General features: G+C 40.6%; 1 protein-coding gene across 1 annotated transcript; it reads right to left on the reverse strand.

Moving 5' to 3' along the window:
* Nucleotides 1-269: 269 nt before the first annotated feature.
* Mc4r (melanocortin 4 receptor) lies at nt 270-3,052 on the reverse strand. Its single transcript, NM_016977.4, has one exon. The coding sequence runs from the start codon at nt 2,603-2,605 to the stop codon at nt 1,607-1,609; it is 999 nt and encodes a 332-aa protein (NP_058673.2). The 5' UTR covers nt 2,606-3,052; the 3' UTR covers nt 270-1,606.
* Between the last annotated feature and the right edge of the window lie 18,900 nt (nt 3,053-21,952).

Below are 21,952 nucleotides of genomic sequence, written 5' to 3' on the forward strand. Positions count from 1 at the left end.
GTGTGCGAGTATGCTCAGCAAATCTTATGAGTGTGGTGGCAGTGTGGCTCAAAGGATAGCACCTTGAAACAGTTGGCTTTACCATTCATTGCACTTTGATACGGATTTGCACATGGATGCCCTCAGTGTGTCTCAGGCTTGTAATTAATAGGTGGAACATTCAGGTTTTAATTCAGATGCACTGCTATGCATTGTCTCTGCCTATGCGCATTGGGAGACACTATCAATTGAATCACAGGAAAGTTGGCCTCTAGTCATAGGCCTAATGTAGATTTTTATCCCTTTTATTTCAAAGTATACACAGACTAGAAAGCATAGATTTGGTTGCTCAGTGGCCACACCTTTGGTATTAGTTTGGAGAAAACAAGCATTCCCCATCCCAAGACATGACTAAGAACAGCAGGGTGTTTTACTGTACCTTCCAGGACCCCATTTGTGTTCTCTTTCCATCTCGTTATGTGCAAGCACCACAGGGCTCCACACTTTAGATATTTACAAACCCTGTCCCAAAATGTTTTGTGATGTGGATTTGGCTTGGGAATTAAATCACTTGATCTTCAGCACTTATATTCCAGCTCAAAAAGTAATCAGAAAGTGAACAACAAGTCCCCCGCCACATGAAAGATAGCACAACTCACTATTAACTCTAAGATGAAATGAACGCTGGACCTCTAAGTGCAGAGGGAGCTGTTCTAGACCTTTCTGTAGGAACCAGATCCCTGGTAAGAAGCCAGAAAGAAATCATTCTGTTATGGTGGGGTATCATTTGGCATAGGAAATTTCAGCATGGTGTGGACAGTTTATATTTAACAGGACACTTTAATCTATTAAGATTGGTATCTATTTTATCTATTAATCTATTTTATCTATTATTATCTATTATAATATCTTTAATCTATTAAGTGGGCATTTCCCCTACCACAGCTGACTTGCCTGTGTGAACTCTGAGTCTCGGGCAATGAACCATTCCTTCTTGGAGAAATGCATGTGACAGAAATCTCACTTTCTCCTCAGTAGCTGCTTCTTCCCCCTTTCTCTTTCCTTTACTTAAAAAGAAGCATCAGTGTATTTGGACAGCAAGGATAATAGGCAAGCTTTTATTCGATTGCTCGAAATTTCACTAAGAGAGCTGACTCATTTTAATGATCAAGCATGTAGTGTTTAAATATTTCCCCATAAACAGTGGGGTCAGTGCCTCTGCAGTACTGTGGGGCTAATACATGAGAACAGCTGAGAACACGTTTAATAAGGTTCTGATTTCGGCCACTACAGAAAGAACAAGTGTGGAACCTTGATAAATAACAGGAAAGAAACACTGTCAAAGTTTTAATAAGGGTGTCTGTTTTTCTTTCATGTCAATTCATAACGCCCACACTATATAGAACATAAATAAGCATTTTACAAACAAAAAAAATAGCGTGTCAATAAACATAACACGTTGAGACTTTTTTTTCCATGTCAAAAGTCACAAACTTACATTTATACAGTAGATATTTTCAACCAAAGCATTACACAGAAGAGGCAGCTGTTGGGAAGTACACTGCTCAGATCGGGCCAGAGTGACAAAGTCTGCAGGTATCTACCTAGTTTGCACTCTGTCCCCCACTTAATACCTGCTAGACAACTCACAGATGCCTCCCAGAGGATAGAAACAGATGATCTCTTTGAAAGTTTTCCTCAGTTCTTGACTCCGGAGGGCATAAATGAGAGGGTCGATGACGGCGTTACACATGATCAGTATGAGATACAAATTAAAATGAGACATGAAGCACACGCAGTATGGATTCTGAGGGCAAGAGATGTAGAACAGTAAATGGAGAAAGAACGGGGCCCAGCAGACAACAAAGACTCCAATCAGGATGGTCAAGGTAATCGCCCCCTTCATGTTGGTACCCTGGCGGATGGTCCCTGTGCCTGGGAGGACAGCAATCCTCTTAATGTGAAGCCTCGCCATCAGGAACATGTGGACATAGAGAGAGGCCATGAGAACTAGCATAGTGAAGAACATGGAAATGAGGCAGATGATGACAGCGCTGCTGTCCGAGTAAATGATGAAGAGGACGCCTGACACAGTGCAAGCTGCCCAGATACAACTTATGATGATCCCGACCCGCCTAACCGTCATGATGTTATGGTACTGGAGCGCGTAAAAGATAGTGAAATACCTGTCCACCGCAATGGAAAGCAGGCTGCAAATGGATGCGAGCAAGGAGCTACAGATCACAGAGTCAATGACATTATCAATGTTCACGGTGAAGCTCTGGGCATCCGTATCCGTACTGTTTAACAGGGTAATGACGATGGTTTCCGACCCATTCGAAACGCTCACCAGCATATCTGCCACAGCCAGGCTACAGATGAAAAAGTACATGGGTGAGTGCAGGTTCTTGTTCTTGGCTATCGCCACGATCACTAGAATGTTCTCCAACAGGCTTATGACACCCAGAGTCACAAACACCTCGGGGGAAACAAAAAGTTGCTCATAGCATCCTCCGTCCGGGTGGCCCTTCCCCAGCGACTCGCTGGCATTGCCGTGCAGCCCGTAGCTGCTGCGGTTCCAGAGGTGGAGGGAAGTATACATGCCATGGTGGTGGGTGGAGTTCATCTTCCTGCAGCAGCTGGATTTGAGTCCTCCTTGAACTGATCCAACCTCCTGGGTCAGGGAAGCTCCGAGTGATTCTCTCCCAGTCTGTATGCCTGTAGAAGTTGGGAGGCTGCGCTTGGCGCCTGCTAGGAGCAGGGTCAGAAGCAGCGGAACTCGCAAAGGAGTTGTTGGTCTCTTCTGGGTTCGGCTCAGATCATCGTCTCTTTAGAAGCTGGTGCTTCTGAATGCTCATTCTCGGTTGACCAGTCTGCTGTTTGCTTTTTTTTCTCTCTCTCTCAGTGCGGCTTTCACTTTAGTATTCACTCGGGGTCTTTTCAGAGTCCTTTTCCCTGAGACTCGCTGTACTGCTGGGAGCCGCGTCTGCATCTGCGCGCCCACACTCACACCGCAGCCTCTCAGAAGTTCAGCTTCCTGAGCATCTTTGTGAGCCAGAGCAGCCTAGTGCGGGCTGCTGATTTCTTATGGTTAGACGGAGGGGGGCCGGGGGGTGGGGGGTGTTCTGAATGGCTCCTCCTCTGCTTCCTTCTGACCAATCCGTATTCAGTGGTTCTGAGACATCGATCTTGCACAGATAGATTACAGCGCAGCAACCGGCTCAGTGGCTAGGGCTGCTGGGGTGGGAAGGTATCACGGGATTTTCCTTTCCAAGTTTTAAGAGAAATGACTTGATTGCTCGAGCACATTCTGAGATACTCCTGAAATCCTCGGGAATCAGCCAGGCTCTTTCCTCCTTGAGACTGAACTCATGCGTGATTGTGGATAAAAAAAAGAAATGAAAAGCAGCTGTCCTGGCTCCCGAAGCAGGCGCTGCCCCTCTGCCCAGGATGCCCCCCTGAATGACGGAAGGCTCAGTTTGAAAGACTAGAAATGCAGGCAGTAATTTAATTAAATAGATGAGTATGCTGTGGAGAATTACAGCAAAGCCAGAGATTAAGACCAGGTTCACTTCTTGCGTGCTGGTAGCTGTTTCTCCATTTGCAGTTTCTGCTCTAACGGCTGGAAAAGTGGTCATTCACTGTATTTTAAAAAGTTCAAGTGGCATTTGTGAAAGCGTATTGTCTGTGAACTTAGACAAATCAACAATGTGATAATATTCTGCATGGTCTGTTGTTGTTATTGTTGGTTAGGTTGGTAGGATTTTGTTGATGTTTTGTTGTTTGTTTTTTTTTTTAAAGATAGTGTTCTGGTTTTTGTTTTTTAACTTGTTTATTTTTCTTCTTCCATAGTTGGAAGCATCACAACCTGAAACTGTAAACACTTTGGCTCCGTACTTACTCAGGCTAGCTCCAGTGAGTGCACATTCATGTGTGTTGCTTTGAAGAGATGGCCACTTAGCTTTGAGCCCCGCCCCCGCCCCCATTCCCCCCCGCACCCCGTGTGTGTGTGTGTGTGTGTGTGTGTGTGTGTGTGTGTGTGTGTGTGTGTTAGAGACAATGCTAACCGTTTCTTCAGAACACTGTGCTAAGTTAGTGTTGCCATGCAACTCAGGAACTGAGTAGGACCTACTACTGAATTCTGACTAATAGTACAGGAGTTGGTACTCATTGCGTCACCTTTCTCTTGATTATACTTTTTCTCCTGTTTGGAAAATGACTGCAGAGTTTCTAGATGCTCTGTGGTGTAGAAGCCCCCTACTAAGTAACTGTGCAGAATAGAGCTCCCCCTCTAGACTCATTCCATCTTGAGCTGACCAACGACCGCAAATGCGCTAGGAACAAGGGGCAGCTTTTACTATTGTAAACTCCCAAGTGGCTCAGCTGTTACAGCAGCTGGCAGTTGTTCCCTCCAGACACTTCACTAAAGCCCTTAAGAAGGATGATTTACATATTCATGTTCCTTTTCACACTTTCTCCAATGGCGAATTATCTAACCAGTAAATAAGTGATAGAGAAGAACTCCGTGGAGTTGTTTAAGTATCACGTGGTTAACTGAATAATCTTTCTGAGTAACTCTTGCCCTTGGGCATAGAGTGCATCTGGTTTTCATAGCAAAGAAAGTCTTTCCTAACCCAGCATCATGAAGGCTTATATTGCTTTATTAAAATTGCCTGTGATGGAATGTTACTCCTATAGGTGTGATATATATGAGGTGCTCATAATAACTGGCTTAAAGAATTTCACACACAGTGGCTTTCCCCAAGAATAACTTTTAAAGGTCAGTTTTTTTTTTCTTCTGTGTATGGTCATACTTTCTTATTTCCTTTCCTACTTCTTTTTATTTTTGTTCCAAACTGGACATATTAAGTATGTTGCAGCTATTCTGGAAACCATATTTACTGCTTACATTTTTTTTTTTTTTTGTTACCGTGGTTGGTTATCATTGTTGTTTATTTCAGTGACTTACGAGAAAAGTTTGTACTGGTCTGTCTCATGTGCCCAATAAACCATCTGATTTGTGATCTTACTGGTCAGAGAGTGATGGACGAAGGCAGCTACAAACAGGAAGTCTCCTAGTTTTGTGTGTTGAAGCAAGCCTACATTGTGTCACCCCACCCCCACCCCACTCTCACTTGGCAGCCTCCCCTCCCCTCACTCTCTGTTTGCACAGAGGAGAAATCAGCCAAAGGTGAGGACTTAGGGCACTCTTGGCTCTTTCATGACCTTATGCATAGCTCTACAAACAGCACGACTTTTTATATTCTCGGAGCTCATTCGATCTGTCTCTATGGAGACCCTGTTCCCTCGCTTGCCTTTAAATTTTTAAATTCTTTTCTCTAAGTTGTGCCCAAAATGTCAGGTAACCATGAGATTAACAGTTGCTTCTAGAGCCAATGGGGGTCAAGTCTCTTCTTAGAGAGCACATTCTGGGTCAGAAGAAAGACTTAGAAGTCTGGTTTGGGGGGTTCAATTCAGGTAAGCTGAGTTGCTTCTCCGTAAAGGTGATAAGAGGTTTCTAAGGACTTTCAAGTCAGGTTGCCTCTATACTTCCTGGTAGATGCTTTTTAGTATCTTTCTCCCAGTTGATTTTCAAGGATATAAACCAAGCTGGTTAAATACCACAAAGTTTACTTTTTAAACGTTCTGTAATTTAGTGATTTACTGGCTTCTTCCTAAATTGCTTGGTACATTAGTTAGTTTGTTTCATGTTGTGTACAGTATAATGCTAACAAATGTTGCTAGTGGTGTGCACTTACTGGGTGAGAGACTTTTCACTAGCCCTTACTTTAGAAATTTTACTAAGACTATTTCTCATCCTTACCTTTTATATTAAAATAATTAAATTAGATTAATCTCTATCAACCTTCCCCCATAACAAACTTGTTGATGAATGACTAAATAAGTATTTTGTAGTTTTCCTACATCTACTATAAAAGCTTTTCATCCAAGAAATAAAGTAATATAAAGATGGGTGAAAATTTAAATAAGATAATGTGAATTTTAAACCAGTAAAGAACACATTAGTATCAAAATGTCTGCATACTCCCTTTTCTATCTTTTCATGAAAAATGGTTTGGGTTTTGGACATTAGGATGAAATGAAAATCTTATAAAATCCAATACCTGTAAAATCTCATTTTTTATTTATTGAGTATAAACTTAGATTTATGGTAAGTCATGCTGAAAAGATTTCCTACCTCAAAGTAGACATTTTATTCACCTTCCATTTCTCCTTTGTACTGTGAATCAGAGCTATATAACCAGCCATGTCACAAACACTGAGAATATTTTGAAAACTTTATTGCAACTAAAACAAAACAAAACAAACAAACAAAACACTTTTCCCCACTGCTAAACCCCCACTGCTAGGAGTCTCGGCTAGAGTCACCCTCATAGACTCTCTGGAGCCTCCTCCACCCCAAGTCTCTGGCACATCCTAGAGATGCCCTACCAACTCACCCCCAATTTCTAATCCCTTTCCCTGCCCTCTCCTCCTACCTCTCCTCCTAGACCTTATTCTGCCCCCTCCTCCTCCCCATCTCCTCTCCTACCCAGTTACCTTCTTCCACCCAACTCTGATGTCTATTATATTTCTCCTTCTGAGTGAGATTCATGCATCCTCCCCCTGGGCCCTCATTATTATTTAGCTTCTTTGGGTCCATGGATGGTAATTACTTAATGACTAACATCCACTTTATGTAACTACGTACCATGCATGTCCTTTGGGGTCTAAGTTACTTCACTCAGGATACGTTTTCTAGTTCCATCCATTTGCCTGCATATTTCATGATATCCTTGTTTTTAGTAGCTGAGTAGTATTCCATTGTGTAAATGAGCCACATTTTTCTTTATCCATTTTTAGTTGGATTGTTTCCAGCTTCTGGCTATTATAAATAAAGCTTGCTATGAACATAGTTGAGCAATTGTCCTTGTGGTATGGTAGATCATCTTTTGGGTATATGTACAGGAGTGGTATAGCTGGGTCTTGAGGTAAAACTATTTGTAATTCTCTGAGTAACTGACAAATTGATTTCCAGAGTGGTTGTACAAGCTTGCACTCCTACCAGCAATGGAAGAGTGTTCCCCTTGCCCTATACCCTCTCTAGCCTGTGCTGTCACTTGAGTTTTCAATCTTAGCCATTTGGATGGGTATAAAGTGGAATCTCAGAGTCATTTTGATTTGCATTTCCCTGATGATTAAAGACGTTGAAATTTTCTTTAAGTGTTTCTTGGCCATTAGAAATTCAAAGGGATAAGGACATCAACCCACCCACAAAACCTTCAACCCAAAGTTTGTCCTGCCTACAAGATGTGCCAGGACAAAGATGGAGCACAGACTGAAGGAATGGCCCAACTTGAAACCCATCCCATAAACAAGAACCAATCCATAGCACTTACTCAGTTATGCTTGAGGACAGGAGAGGCTCCACCCAGCATCTGACCAAAACAGATGCAGAGACCCAAAGCCAAACATTAGACAGAGCTCAGGAAATCTTATGGAAGAGTTGGGGGAAGGATTGAAGAACCTGGAGTGGATAGGGACTCCACAAGAAGACCAACGGAGTCAACTAACCTGGACCCTTGAGGGGCACCTAGACACTGAACCACCAACCAAAGAGCACACATTGGCTGGAGCTAGGTCCCCTGCACATTTGTAGCAGATGTGCAGCTTGGTCTTCATGAGGCTCTCCCAACAACTGGAGCAAGGGCTCTCCATATCTCTGTTGCCTGCCTATAAACCATGTTTCCCTAACGGGGAGAGGTTGCACCTAGTCGTGCAGGGACTTGATATGCTAGGGTGGAGTGGTTCCTGGTAGAGGAGGCATTCCCCCTTATCAAAGGAGAAGGGAAGAGGGGATGGAGGGAGGGGCCACATGAGGGGAGACTGGTAGGGGGCTGTAATTGGGTTGTACAGTGAAAACATTAATTAATTAATGGAAAAAAATTTTAATCAAAAAAAAAAGAAAAACTTGGGTTGTAACTTATTTCTGCCCTAGGAAGATTTTTTTTACCCTACATTTTATAACAACATAAATGAAACCATTCCAGAGAGAAACATTTACCCAACCATGGCACCCATCAACCCAATTTTTAGATGATGTTAAAAAATTTTCCGCCTCAAAATAGAGGTGGAATGTTAAGTCATTTCAGAAAATGTTGCAGACTCGCCTCCCTCCTGAAGTTTGGAGCTTGCAGGATGAAGTTTCTCAGCTCTCCTACAGTAGAAAGCTACTTAGCTCTATCCCTTCCTGGAAGTCTGGGATGAAGGGTGTGTCTTTCCTCACTTTGCTTATCAGGTCTGTGCCATCACATCGTGTTCTGCTGCAGCGTTTGTTCCAAATGTAAATTGATTCCAAACTTAAGGGATGCCAAGGAACATTTTGAACGTGTGACAATTTGGGGATTTGGTTTTGTAAAAGTTTGTAGAAAATGTACCCAGCTGAACTGAGGCCAGACAGCACCCAGAGGACACCACCCAGACACCAGAGGTGACCTTGGCTTGCACTCCCTGTTCCATGAGCTCAGTCAAGCACATATGGGCTGAGACCCTGGGAGAGGTCTCCTGAAACTCCCATAGACAACCCACAGGCCCTTCCCTTCTTAAAGTGTGCTGTGGTAGACTGTGCCTGTGCAAAACGCTGTTGTGGTAGAGTGTGCATGTGCAAAATGATGTTTCTGTTTTTCTTTATGTCTTTGAATTGCAATGGGGTGTTTTTAAACTTATTTTGTTTTGTTGTGGGTTTTGTTTTTTTTGTTTTTGTTTTTTTTTTTTTTTGGTATTTTGTGCTTTATTCCTTTCTGCCCTCAAAACTCTCATTTTTAAATTTTATTTTAAAATGACTTTAGAACCTATGATTATTCTAGGAACATGTATGCCTCATGACAGACAAACTAAATGTACTGCGATTTGGAGAATCTGTTCACTGAATCACATTTGGGGATACATTGGCCAAATTATCAAACTACAAAAATTGTGCTTGAGCCGGGCATGGTGGCACACGTCTTTAATCCCAGCACTTGGGAGGCAGAGGCAGGCAGATTTCTGAGTTCGAGGCCAGCCTGGTCTACAAAGTGAGTTCCAGGACAGCCAGGGCTATACAGAGAAACCCTGTCTTGAAAAGAACCACAAAAATAAATAAATAGATAGGTAGATAGATAGGTAGATAGATAGATAGATAGATAGATAGATAGATAGATAGATAGATAGATAGATAGATAAAATAAACAGTGTGCTTGTTTAAAAACACTTAGTTGAGCACCACTGTGGTTCATATCCATACCACCCCCCACCCCCCACGCCTCTCCAGGTCCTGGGGCAGGAGGAATTTCATACCTTTAGGGCCAGTCTGGGCTACAGAGTGAGCTCCAGGCCAGCCTAGACTGCATTTGTGAGACTTAGTTTCAGTTCAGTGAGCTATCTTGGTAGTAAAGATGTTTGTTGTTGCCAGGACTGACAACTGAGTTTGGTCACTAGAACCTCGTGGTAAGAAGAAAAAAAAATCCACTGCCTCCAGTTTTCCATAACCTCCACAAGCACTTGTGAGCACATACACATACACATGACACACTACACACACACACACACACACACACACACACCCCACAGGCTAAATGTTTTGTAGATCAGAATAAAAGTTTTAGTGACTTATTGTAACTAACAGTAAATATTCTAAATTGATACACATATCTAAGACCCATGGCTTCTTCTGTCTCTGGAATTTTATTTACCTTTGGAAGGTCACTTCAGACAGGAGACAGGAGGCCTACAAAGGGGAAAGAAGAAAATGTCCTCTGGTATCCTTACAACCTCAGCTACCAGTGTGGGGCTTTTCTTTCTTTGATGACAGTGGGGAAACCTCCTTTTCACACGGCGCCACTCTTGACACTGTGGTAGAAGATACGTTTCATTAAAGATTCCCCAGCTGGGAGCTGGGAGGCTGAGGCGCTCCAGTGAACTTAGCTGTATGAGTCTGGGAAGCCAGTTCACTAAAGCTTTAGCCTCTTCCAGTTGTAAAGGGTGTGATACCTGCCTCTCTGGTTTGCTGTGGGATAAATAAGAGGTAGTAACATAAAGCATTTAAGGCTCTTGAAGCAGGTGCTATATAAATATAAAACACCTATTAAATAAATAAATAAATATGGAAGTGTTTATTTAACGAACATTGTATGCACCATGACTTAAACCATTCGTTATAAACACTGTATGTGCCCATGATGGACCCGTAGAGCATCCTCAGTGCACAGCTGCTGGCTCCCAGTACCCTATGGGATGTGGGTCTAGAAGCAATGTGGGAATACAATGGAGAAGCGGAGACCTGGGCAGCATGGCAGCCAGCTGAAAATCTCCAGGTCCATTTTATCACCTCCGTAGAGCCTAACCAGTGACCATCATTATAGGAAAACAAGCAATCGACAACAGAACAGATTCAAGGCCGTAGACAGTCAAACATTAAAGAACCTAAAGGACAGAGACGAGTCAACAGGCCCCATCATATAAATAGCAGAATTCTCTCATAGAGCAAACTGGAGAAGTTTTCCTTAGCTTGGTAGGAGGTGATGCTGCCAGCCGTTGTAATAAGTGAAGCACAGGAAAGCAGGGGGGAGGTTGTTACACTGCATTCCTGAATTGAAGGCTGAGAGAGTCAAGGACTATGCACGCATGGGGATTTTCCCAAGAGCTTACTGGAAAAGTAAGATATGGAACAACACATTTGTTCATTAAAAACCCCTGAGGCTCTAGCTCAGTGTGTAGCCTGCTTGTTTAGCATGCAGAAAACCTCGGTTCAATACCAGCAGTTAGCAAATGAGGAATAATTGTGAACTCCTATAATCACGGCATTGCCGAGGTAAAGGCAGGAAGATAAGAAATTTTACGTTATTTTTGACTCCATAGCAAGTTCAAGGCCAACCTGGAACACACAGACCCTATTTCAAAGAGGAAAATAGGAGGAAGAAAATAAATGTCTTATGGTTCATCCTTGGAATAATGTTATCATAACAGCTATGATAGTCTATAGTGTCCAGCATCCAACAGCCTCTTAAACTAAAAGGAGCTGAAGGTTTCCTGGGCTCTCCTCCCAGTTCTGCAGAGCAGCTGTGCAATGAGAGTTCCTAATTTGTCAGTTGCTGCACATACATTTGTCTTGTTGGCAAGCATGTGAGTTTATTTATGGCAGGAAACAGTAGCCACACTTCAGGGTGCTTCCAACAAGGCACACAACTGGTAAAAGTAGGAAGACAGACCCCCCCCTGATTGATGAAGTAACTGGGATTGCTTTTAAATTTCTTTATTCCTTTAATGTAATTTTAAAATTTAGCTTTAGGTCTTACATTCAGTAGAACTGCCTTTGTGGGTTCCTTTCAGGGGTTCTCTGTGTGGCACTGTTTCTGACACACAGATTTGCTGTTGCTTCCTCTCTAAGGCTTGGCTAGAACCACTTATGGGGTGCCCTGGGTTGGGGTTTTCCATGTTGGAAGGCAGTTAGATTGGAATAGATTGTGCTTAATGCATATGCATAGAACAACCCGCTTTGTGCCTTCTGAGCAATTACTTTGGTGGATTTTTTTCTTTCAAGGAAGTGTTATAATTTAAGATTTTGCCACAATCTCTTTCAGTGTGTCCAGTAGAAATTATACTTCTATGGCAACTGATTTATATGCACAGAATTTTAATTTAGATGGGAGTTTAATTCTGCTTTCGTCTAGGACATTATTTTACAAAGGAGGCTCAAAAGATGCACTGTTGTGGTTCACACTTCAAGCATATCAGAGCTAGAGTTTGAGTCCTGCTGCTATGATCACAATCATGTCTATTTCCCTTGGATAGTAATGGACCTGTTAGTTCAGAAATGTGGACTACTGACATCTGAAATTCCTCTGCTGCAGCAGCCAAGTCTTCCCCACTCCCAAGCTACAATCTAAAAACACAAAGTTCTTTTTTTGATGGAGCAAAAGTACAATAAACTTATAACAACAACAACAAAAGACCTTGGGGGAAGACCTTTGGCACTGAAGGTTTTTCCACGTGGTTCCTTATCTAAAGTTAGCGTGGTTGGTTGCCTTTCTCTTTAAATACCTGCTTTGCCCATAGTATTGTCACTGATCATAGAAGTAAAATTCACATTAGATAACTATAATTCTCAGAAACATTAAACATGCCCAAAATAAAAGAATATACTGCTAGAAATATGTTCCATAACAATTTGGTGTATATGGTTAAAAGCTAAATGTATGTTTCAATTTCCTCTCTTTAATATTAGAGTAATTCCTCTCTACAATATCAGAATATCATGATCACTACAAATGATTACTATGAGAATTAAGTGAGCTAATATCTAATATGCACTCTGACTTGTTCTTTGTACCGAGTCAGTGCTGTGGAAGGGTCAGCTATACTGTTTCTCCTGCCTGAAGTCACTGGGGATTGGGTGTTCTCTTCCAGACCCAGCATTCTTTTCACGCTTCAGCCATGGGAATGTCGCTTAAAGACACCTCTGCTTATTGAATTCTTTTTGTTATTGTTTGTTTGTTTGATTGTTTGTTTTGAGTCAGGGTCTCACTATGCATCCTTGGATGTCCTAGAACTCACTACATAGAACAGGTTTGCCTTGAACTTACAGAGATCCACCTGCCTCTGCCTCCAGAGTGATGGAATAATTAAAGCCTTGCACCACTACATCCAGACCATCTGGTTATTAAATTCTTGCTGATGAAGACAATCCGTTCTATGTGCACTTACTTTATATATCATTAAACTTCCATTTTGGGCACAGCACTGGCTTAGGGTAGCCTGTCTATTCACTCCATGTCAGAAACATGCATGTTGCAAGTCAGCACCCCAGTGAGCTCATTTGTGTTTACATAAATGGAAGAATGCAACCCAAATATGGAGAGGCATCCTCCTTTGTAACAAAGGTGTTGTATTCATGGACCACATTGGGCAAACTAACTTCTTGTATGTAGGTTTTCCTTAACTGGAGGGGATGGGAGCAGGAATATAGCTTATATGCCACCTCTTGTTTTTGTGGGAAGACAGTTGCCGATGAAATGTCTTGTTTCATTAGGCCCTCACCTGTAAATATTTTAAAAACATAACATATATTGAAAGTTTTAAGTATCTGTGTGTAGTGGATATTTTTCTCAAATGCTTTCTTATAAAGTTAATCTTCAATAAATTTAACTGGTTTTCATTTTCTACCATCTCCAACTACACTTCTGTTTATCAGTAGTCTGTGCTTGGGTATTATTAGGAAAACCTCTACTTACATAAAATCACATCAAACACATTTATAATAAAACCTGCTATTCCTCCTTTTACTGTCTCATAAATTTGGACTTTCTTGTATCACTGGTTTTTACTGCCTTTCATTTTTTTTCTACTGAAATACAGTTGATCGTTTTGTACAGTAACATAGCAGGCCCTTAACTATTTATAGCACATCCCCAAAATAAATTAAATAATAACAAGTCTCTTTACTGTCTGCTTGACCTTATAAAGAAAGTAGTAATGCCATTGCATAATCATGCTAAAGAACACCCATAAATACCCATGAAATATTTTGTGAAGTCAAATTCCATGCAAGATGTGGTAGCTAATTCTGGTTGTCAGCTTCACACACTTAAGAAGAGGAACCCACAATTGAAGAATTGCCTCCATCAAACTGACCTGTGTGCATATTTGTGGGGCATTTTCTTGTTTGCTAAATGACCACTGTGGGCAGTACCATCCCTAGGCAGTGGGCCTGGGCTGTATAAGAAAAGTAGTTGAGCAAGCCAGAGGAAGCAAGCCAGTAAACAGCAGCCCTCTGTGATTTGTGCTTCAGTTCCCACACTGACTTCTCCCCACGATGAACTGTAACCTGTTAGCAAAATAAACTCTTACCCCCCCCCCAAGTTTTCTTGAGTCATGGTGTTTGTTATAGCAGCAGAAACAAAGTGGGAGACAAGGTGAATGGCTTTGAGATCTCAGATCCTGCCACCCCCCCCCAAAAAAAAACTATCTTGAAGTTATTTGTAAAATTATCTGTTCACAGATCGATTTTGCTTATAGTTGCATAGATTTTGGTTCTTTGTCAGTTGATGCTATTGTTTTGAGCCTGAGGCAAGCCAAAGCTTTCTGCTAAGAACAAGTGCAAAAGGCAAACTATTCGACTCATGGTGGATAGGAAGCAAAAGAAAAAAGGGCTGATAGAGCAGCATCTTCTTCAAACGCATGCTCGCCATGGCCTAACCAGCTCCTGAAGAGTCCAGCACCTGCCAAAGGATAACGTTCCAGCTCCTAGCATTTTAGCTTTGGGGAATATTTAAATTCCATATGCTGACAGGGTAGATGATGTGTATACATTCACTTATTTGAGCTAAGCAATTGTACATTTTCTCAGAGTGAGGAGGCGGTGTCACTGTCCTTTGATAAGGGTTTAAATAAAAACGACGTCCATGGGCTCATAAATTTGAATGCTGGTCACCAGGAAGTGGAACTGTTTGGGAAAAATTACATGTTGTAGCTCTGTTGGAGGAGGGACCATATCCTGTTAGAAAAATAAACTCTACCCACTCCAAAAACTTTTTTTTCCTTGGGTCATGGTGTTTGTTACAACAGCAAAAACAAAGTTGTGCTATAGGGAGTGGACTTTGAGGTGTTAGAAACCCACACCAGGCCTAGTTTCTCTCTCCATCTCTGCGTACTCTACTGCCTGTGAATCAGGATATACAGCTCTCGGCTACTGCTCCAGTGCTATGCCCGTCTGCTTCCCACCATAATGATAATGAACTAACTCTCTGAAACTGTAAGCCAGGCCTAACTAAATGCTTTCTTTTTCTCAGAGTTGCCTTGGTCATGGTATCTTTTCACAGCAATATAACAGTAATTAAGAGACCTTTCAACCAAACATTTGCCTGAGAGGAAGGCAAAGAATGTTGGGAAAGTTTGACCTTATGTCCAAGCAAGAGATGTTAGAAAATATCAGTGTGAAGTTTCCCTTACCTTTACAGATGATTTAGAAGAAAGTTAAGCCAAAAAAGGAATTGAATTATGAGGCTGTATTAAGAACTGAGCTACTATGCAGTTGGGATAACAGTTGGGCCCTCCAATGTATTTTGGGTGCTATCATAATTTTCTTTTCAGCATCCTTAGTTGTTGCTGTTTTTTTGTAAATCTAGGCTCCTGATCCTCTAGCTCTCATATAGCCTAAAATTAGCTATTTAGGAATCCACATGACTACAGTGCTAGCTTGTGCATCTTTATATCTGATACTCATTATCCACTGCTCAGATATCCCTGTATTGCAGTTGAGCTTCCTGGTGTGGTGTCTTATGTCAGGCCATGGGTCAATAGCAGCATCCAGCAATTTAAGTGGATCTTGTGTAAGGTACCATCTCCAGGACAAGGTCACTGTACACAGGGACACAGGGGTAGAGATACCAGAAGCAGAGGAGCAGAGAAGTGGTAGCCTGGAGAGCTTCATTGTGTGGATTATTGTAGAGCAAGAACCATGCTCAGAACCTATAGCAAACATCCTGCTCACAGCCTTTCCTGTGCCCTCTTTCAGTAATTAACCAGCTTCTTAAGGACTACAGTTTTAACCGAGAAGTGGGATAATTTAGGGAATCCGTTCTCCATTGATAACAGTAACCCAAGTGCAAGGACCTCAGGGAAAATTAAGTCGGACCATTGGCCTCAGTTGAGCTGTGGCCCATCTTTTCTAAGGGGCTTGCTTCTCTACTGCTTTGAGAAGTTTGCATAGCAACAGAATGGGCTGCTTTTAAGACCTTTTTCTACCTCTGGGCTCTTGGATTCTGTAAGAAAGCCAAAGTGTCACCACACTTCTGTCTGCCAGCTCAGAGATGAAACAAGCTGGTCTGGCTCCTAATGGCTGTCATGTCACAAATAAATCCTTATCAAAGTAGAAATCTTTAAATGAGAGAGTTAATATTAAAATGTCCCTTTTCACCTTTTGTTTCCAGAAGCAATCTACTTGTGTGACGATTATTTATAACTCTTCATATTATTGGTAACATTGTTAGGACAATATGTCTTCTAGCTTAAGATATGCATTTCAAAGTTTCCTGTAGATAACATTTTTCCCTGCAGACTCAATTAGAGTATCTTCTATTGGCATGCTATTTGTTTGGAAAGACAGAAAATGTGCCAATAATTATCTGGCAAGGTGAAAAAGGGCCCAAAATGTGTGCAGATTGGATTCTGAGGGAATATGCTCAAACCTATTTGAAATATTCCAGACACCAAATGGATTTGCCTTCAACTTACACACAAGATAGCCACCTTGTCAACACTTTAAATAGATTCTCATTCTGTTCACAGACACCATTCCATTTAATGTCTGTATAGTCCTAAAACTTTCGTTTCTACAAAAACTAGTAATCACGTTTCTGTAGAAAACATGTAGCCATGTGACATCTTAACATGATCATTCAAATTACAACTAAGATCCCTAAAGTAGAGATAAACAAATATTTGAAAGGAAATTTGGCTTTCTTTTATACCTACTAATTTTGGCAAATTTTGGATTAAAACAGCTGTTTTATCAGCATTTACCATTTTGTTTTGTTTTGTTGTTTTTTCTTTTTTTTTTTTTTTTTTTTTCGAGACAGGGTTTCTCTGTATAGCTCTGGCTGTCCTGGAACTCACTTTGTAGACCAGGCTGGCCTCGAACTCAGAAATCTGCCTGCCTCTGCCTCCCAAGTGCTGGGATTAAAAGCATGCGCCACCACCACCCAACTAGCATTTACCATCTTAAAACAAGGTACTCATGGGGAAAAATACGTGGGTCAGTAGGTCAGAAGTCAAGAGCACTTACTGTTTTGTCAAGGACAGGATTCATATCCCAGCATCCAACTGAGCAGCGATTGCCCAACAACTGCCTGTAACTTCATCTTCAAGGGGTTGACAGCCACTCTAGACTCTGTGAATGTCTCCACATTAATCCATACATACACATGCATGTGCACATACACACACAATACCAATACACCTCTTTAAGAATGAATTAAACATTTAAAATTTAAAGATGAAGTTGAAAGATATTCTCCTCCTCTGAGAATAAATAATTCCTTGGGCAATAGTATTTTCACTTATAAGTCACGAGAGTCTGTGTTTTCAGAAAAAAAATTAAAAGCCCTAAAATAATGAACTCATTTAAATGATCATTGAGACCCATTTGCCAGAATGTTTTTGGTTATTATTTCTACTACTAATGCTTACCCTTAACGAAAATGATAATATACTTCAATATACTATTTCTGGTTTTAATTCTTTAGTCTTTATATATTCTTACTGTATTTTGATTATTATGATTTAGGTATACATATTAACGGGGTAGCTATGATATTTGAAAACATCAGACATTGTCCACTAATCAGTCGGCTTCTCTGGATTCCCTCCCATCCCTGTCCTCTAGTATCTCTACCATGTATGGCTTAACATAGGTTAGGTTTCACACATTAGAGAGCTAGACAACTTGTTTTCAATGATGTCTGAAAAGACACTAACGTGTGAGTTTAGGCAACAATCCATAACATTTAGAGAAAATGATAACACTTTAGTAGTGATGTAGAAAGAAAATAAGATCTTGATGACAATATCCATCTTTCCTAAAGCCATTCGCTCTTCCATGCACTCACGGTACTCACGGTCTTCTCTCCCAAATGTCTACGATAGATTGTCATTGTTCTGGTGGTTCCAGGAGAAGCCTAAGTAAATAAGATGCTCACTTTCCATCTTCTCTTTCATTAGTCCAGGAGAAACAGAAGGAAATAATAGTATGGTCAGAGGGAGCTACCTCTCCATGGCTTCTGAGGATGCTTGGGTCATAACCCAGCTGAGAGGGGAGCATGGTTTCTGTGGAGCAATGGTTCTCAAACTATGGGTCTTGACCCCCTAAATATCCTGCCTATCAGATATTTACATTATGATTCATGACAGTAGCAAAATTACAGTTATGAAGTAGCAACAAAATAATTTTATGGTTGGGGATCATGACCACAGGAGGATCAGTATTAAAGTGTTGCAGCTTTAGGGAGGCTGAGAACTGCTGTTCTGGAGAGTCACTAGAACCACATCTTAAGCTATACCTAGGAACTATGATGTGAAAAAGAGAGGCTTGGTGGTCTCCTTCCAGGGAGACAGTGTTGGCAATGGTATCAAGATAAGAAAGATCATGGGCATGACAAAAAAACCACATGGGGAAACAGGATTTAGGAAAGATGCGAGCCAGGTTGGCTGAAATCTGATCATAGAAGATTTTGCAGCTTGATGGACATACCTGACACAATAAAGACTATATGTAAGGAGATACCATTGGTCACTAAGTCACTAGAACTTGACATTGCAAATAGGACTGCAGATAAAAAAAAACACTATATGACTCAATATAATAAAAGTTACAACAGGTTGATTTATTGACAGGAGCTGTAATGACAAGTAATCAGCGTGACTCCAGGTTTCCAAAGAAGTCAACCAGATGGATGGATTTGATATCGACTAAGCTGATTTGAGAAAAGATGATAATTCACTTTTGGACATTATAAATTAGACATTCTTCTGAGTTAAATCCCGGGGGTGGGGGGGGGGGGGAACGTGAGAGCTAGTCAAGACTGTCAAAAGGTAAAGTAAGTCTGGGACACAGGTTTAGGAGCTAATGGATGGGTTATTTAAGCCTATAGGCAGAAGAATGCATAATACATTCAGCGGCAATAACACTGACTTGAATGAGGAATCTTGACAGGTGAATAAGAAGCTTCATGTGATTTTGGAAACAGTAAACCAAGCAGCCAGTTCCCAGGGCACTGCTATTATGCTGATTTATGCACAGAAGTTCCTGAGGCTCAAAATATGAGTATATGCCTTCAGTATGCTACAGCGTATATACTTGCTTGCATATATCTTCAGCTTGAAAACTCGAAGATGTTCTCAAATAATTAATTTTCTGTAAGCATTTTGTTCCCATCGCCCTTAGTCTAATGCATTGGTTCTCAACCTGTGGGGCGCAATCCCTTTGGGTCATGTATCAGATATTTACATTATGAGTCTAAACAGTAGCAAAATTACAGCTATGAAATAACAACAAGTATGGTTGGAGGTCACCACAATGTGAGGAACTGTATTCAAGTTTCATAGCATTACCTAAGTTAAGAACAATTAGTCTAATGTATTAACTTCATATTATTCACATACTGTTATACCTTGAAATTTCATCAGATGTAACATCATTTTACACAGTCAGAGTATTCTCAACTAGTACATTGAGAAAATGGGATTATTTCTGAACAAGTCAATGATTGTCAACTGTGTACAAATATATATATGCACACACACATACATCATAATTTCAACAAATTCTTTCAGTGTTCAACATCATACATAAGTGTAACTTAACAACTATTGGAAATCCCTTTTTATCTTCTTTTTTCATGGTTTCTCCTGTGTATGTACATGTGTGTGACATTGTGCACATGGTGCAAAAATCAGAGGACTATTTATGGAAGTCAATTCTGTCCTTCCATTATGTGGGTCCTGGGTATTGAACACAGATTGTATAGGTTGGTTGCAAGTATCTTTAACCAACAGAGCAATCTCTCCAGCCCAGATATTGTGAATCTTTAATAACAGTTAGAAAAATGACATTTTTATAAACAATCTTACAATTTATGTGAGAGAAAGCAAAACCATTTTCTTTTTCCTATTAGTCTTATTCTCCTTTGGTTTACCAACATCAGTTTCCAGTATTGACCAAGAGACATGATAACTGAGTTCCCTTAGATTAGTGTCTCAAATTTAATTGTTTCAAATGTGATAAGCCCACCATCTCCTAGAGCAAGCACATAACTCTCCTCGTGGATCTCCTGCCTGTGTAATCAGTAGGATACAGTCTATGATGTTTCTAACAGCACACACACAAGATTAATAACAGGTTTCAAGTTCCTGGCAATGGATGGTGTCCTTTGGCCTCAGTTGCTCCCTGGTATTTCTCCAGTAAACCGTGCAGTGCAGGTTCTGTAGCTTTAGGATATGACTCTCGTTTGTCTTGAAATATATGGAACTTTGAAAATGTGTTACCCTATGTGTGGCTCGGTTATTCATTGCTTCTATCTCTTGAGAAATTTCCACACACTAGACTCTTTAATGAGTTTCGCCTCTTTTTCAGTGAAGGGTTTACTGAATGTTTATGTAATACATTTTATCTCCACACACCCACTGGGTATAAGATTTTGAAATCATATTTTACAACCCCCGATATTTTCAGGCCATTTTTATTGTAGAAAAATAGTCCAAGATTTGCATCTCTCCAACATTCTATAAGGTCATTTATTTCTGTTGGATGGGGGAAGATCAGTTGTTCTGTGAAATTGAAACTTAATGACTACACATGTGATTATTTCTTAGGAATCTATTAAGGTTGGCAGTATGGTAGTGTGTATCATAACCTTCACTTCTATTCGGAATCTAGTCATCATCTCTGAATTAGGCAACAGAAATTAACAAGCTACATTCTGGTTATATGGCCATTAATGGTGGCTGTTCAGAATGACAAGGTTCAAAAGTTTTATCACTATCCTCTTTGAATTTTCCCTTAGAGACCAAAACCAGTTCCATGCTTGTAGCTTGAGTTTTGCTGCATGACCAAATCTAACATTTATAAACAACACATTTTTTCTGTAACTCTCTGCATGTGTTAATGTGTTCATTCCATCAGTACAAATATTGGGCTTTTAGGGCTTTCATAGTGAAACAGTATAAACAATAGAAATGTCTAGTCTTCCACTTCTGGAGGCTGGAAGCTCAAGTTCAAAAAGACAGTAAGTTAGATTAGATTTTTTTTTTTTGATGAGCCCATCTTTAGTTTGTCTTCTCCAAGAATCTTCACATTGGCTTCCCTCTTTGAAACAGGCAATTTGCCTTTTATCTTTAAGTATAGCAGTCATATTACAATAGGGTGTAAATTTTAACCTCTTTAAAAGTCTTAGCTTTGTCTGAGAGTGGTGGTACATGTCTGTCATTGTAGGACTTAGGTGACAGGGTTGGAGGATCCTGTGTTTGAGGCTATCCTGGCCTACATAGGAAGACTTTGCAAGAAAAAGAAAGGAGGGATGGAGTGAAGCAGAGAGGGTGGAGGACAAGTAAGATGAGAAGGAGCAGGAGGAGGAGGAAGAGGAGGAGGAAGACAAGGAGGAGAAAGAAGAAAAGTCCCACCTTTAAATAAAGTCACATCCTTAAGACAACTGAGCCTTACTTAGCAGCACGTGTTCTGTTGTCATTTTGTTCTAAGACTCACAGTTTAATACTCCAATATTCCCTTTCATTCAACATATGTTTAACTATATAGGCATTATTCTAGTTTGTGGTATACAGCAGAGGCCAGGTAGCTGAAAACAATATTCTAGTAGACAGTGCACAGGGACTGAGTGAGCCAGGGCTCCTGAGTAATCGATATTCCATTTTATATCAACTTCCAAAGATAGGAAGTTCAACATGAAAAGATATATGGAAGTTTATAAACAAATTAGTATTTTGTCCTAAGAAGATGTGACCACCTCTTGCCTGCTGGGAATTTCTCATTTTATCATTGTTTCTAGTGATAGAAACTGCAGTCAATTAAGTTTAGAGTCAATGTGGAATAATTGGTAAGTGTTTAAGAAGGACAGTTTGATTTCTTTCTATTTGAAAAATTGTAATTTGTCTGATTGGTACTTGACAGGACTTGAAAATGTAGCCGGAGCTTTGTTAAAGTTCCATTTCATTTAAATGCATTTTCTCTTACTGATGATGGGGTTGAGCTGTCTACTGCTGATTGTGAACCATCACCACAAAGACAGCGCTGCTGCTTCATGTTAAAGTCGTGGGATTTGGGTCTGTTGCTAAATCTCTTACATATTCAGTATAAAGATGCTGATGGAAAAACATGTTCATTTCAAGTAAAAGCTGGCGTTTTCTGTTCTTCCGTGGATCAATTGTG

Source organism: Mus musculus, chromosome 18 (assembly GCF_000001635.26).
Source record: "Mus musculus strain C57BL/6J chromosome 18, GRCm38.p6 C57BL/6J".
Taxonomy (NCBI): domain Eukaryota; kingdom Metazoa; phylum Chordata; class Mammalia; order Rodentia; family Muridae; genus Mus; species Mus musculus.

Bases quoted from the DNA above. Each gene is read 5' to 3' on its own strand.
- Mc4r (NM_016977.4), bottom strand. From the start codon at position 2,605: ATGAACTCCACCCACCACCATGGCATGTATACTTCCCTCCACCTCTGG.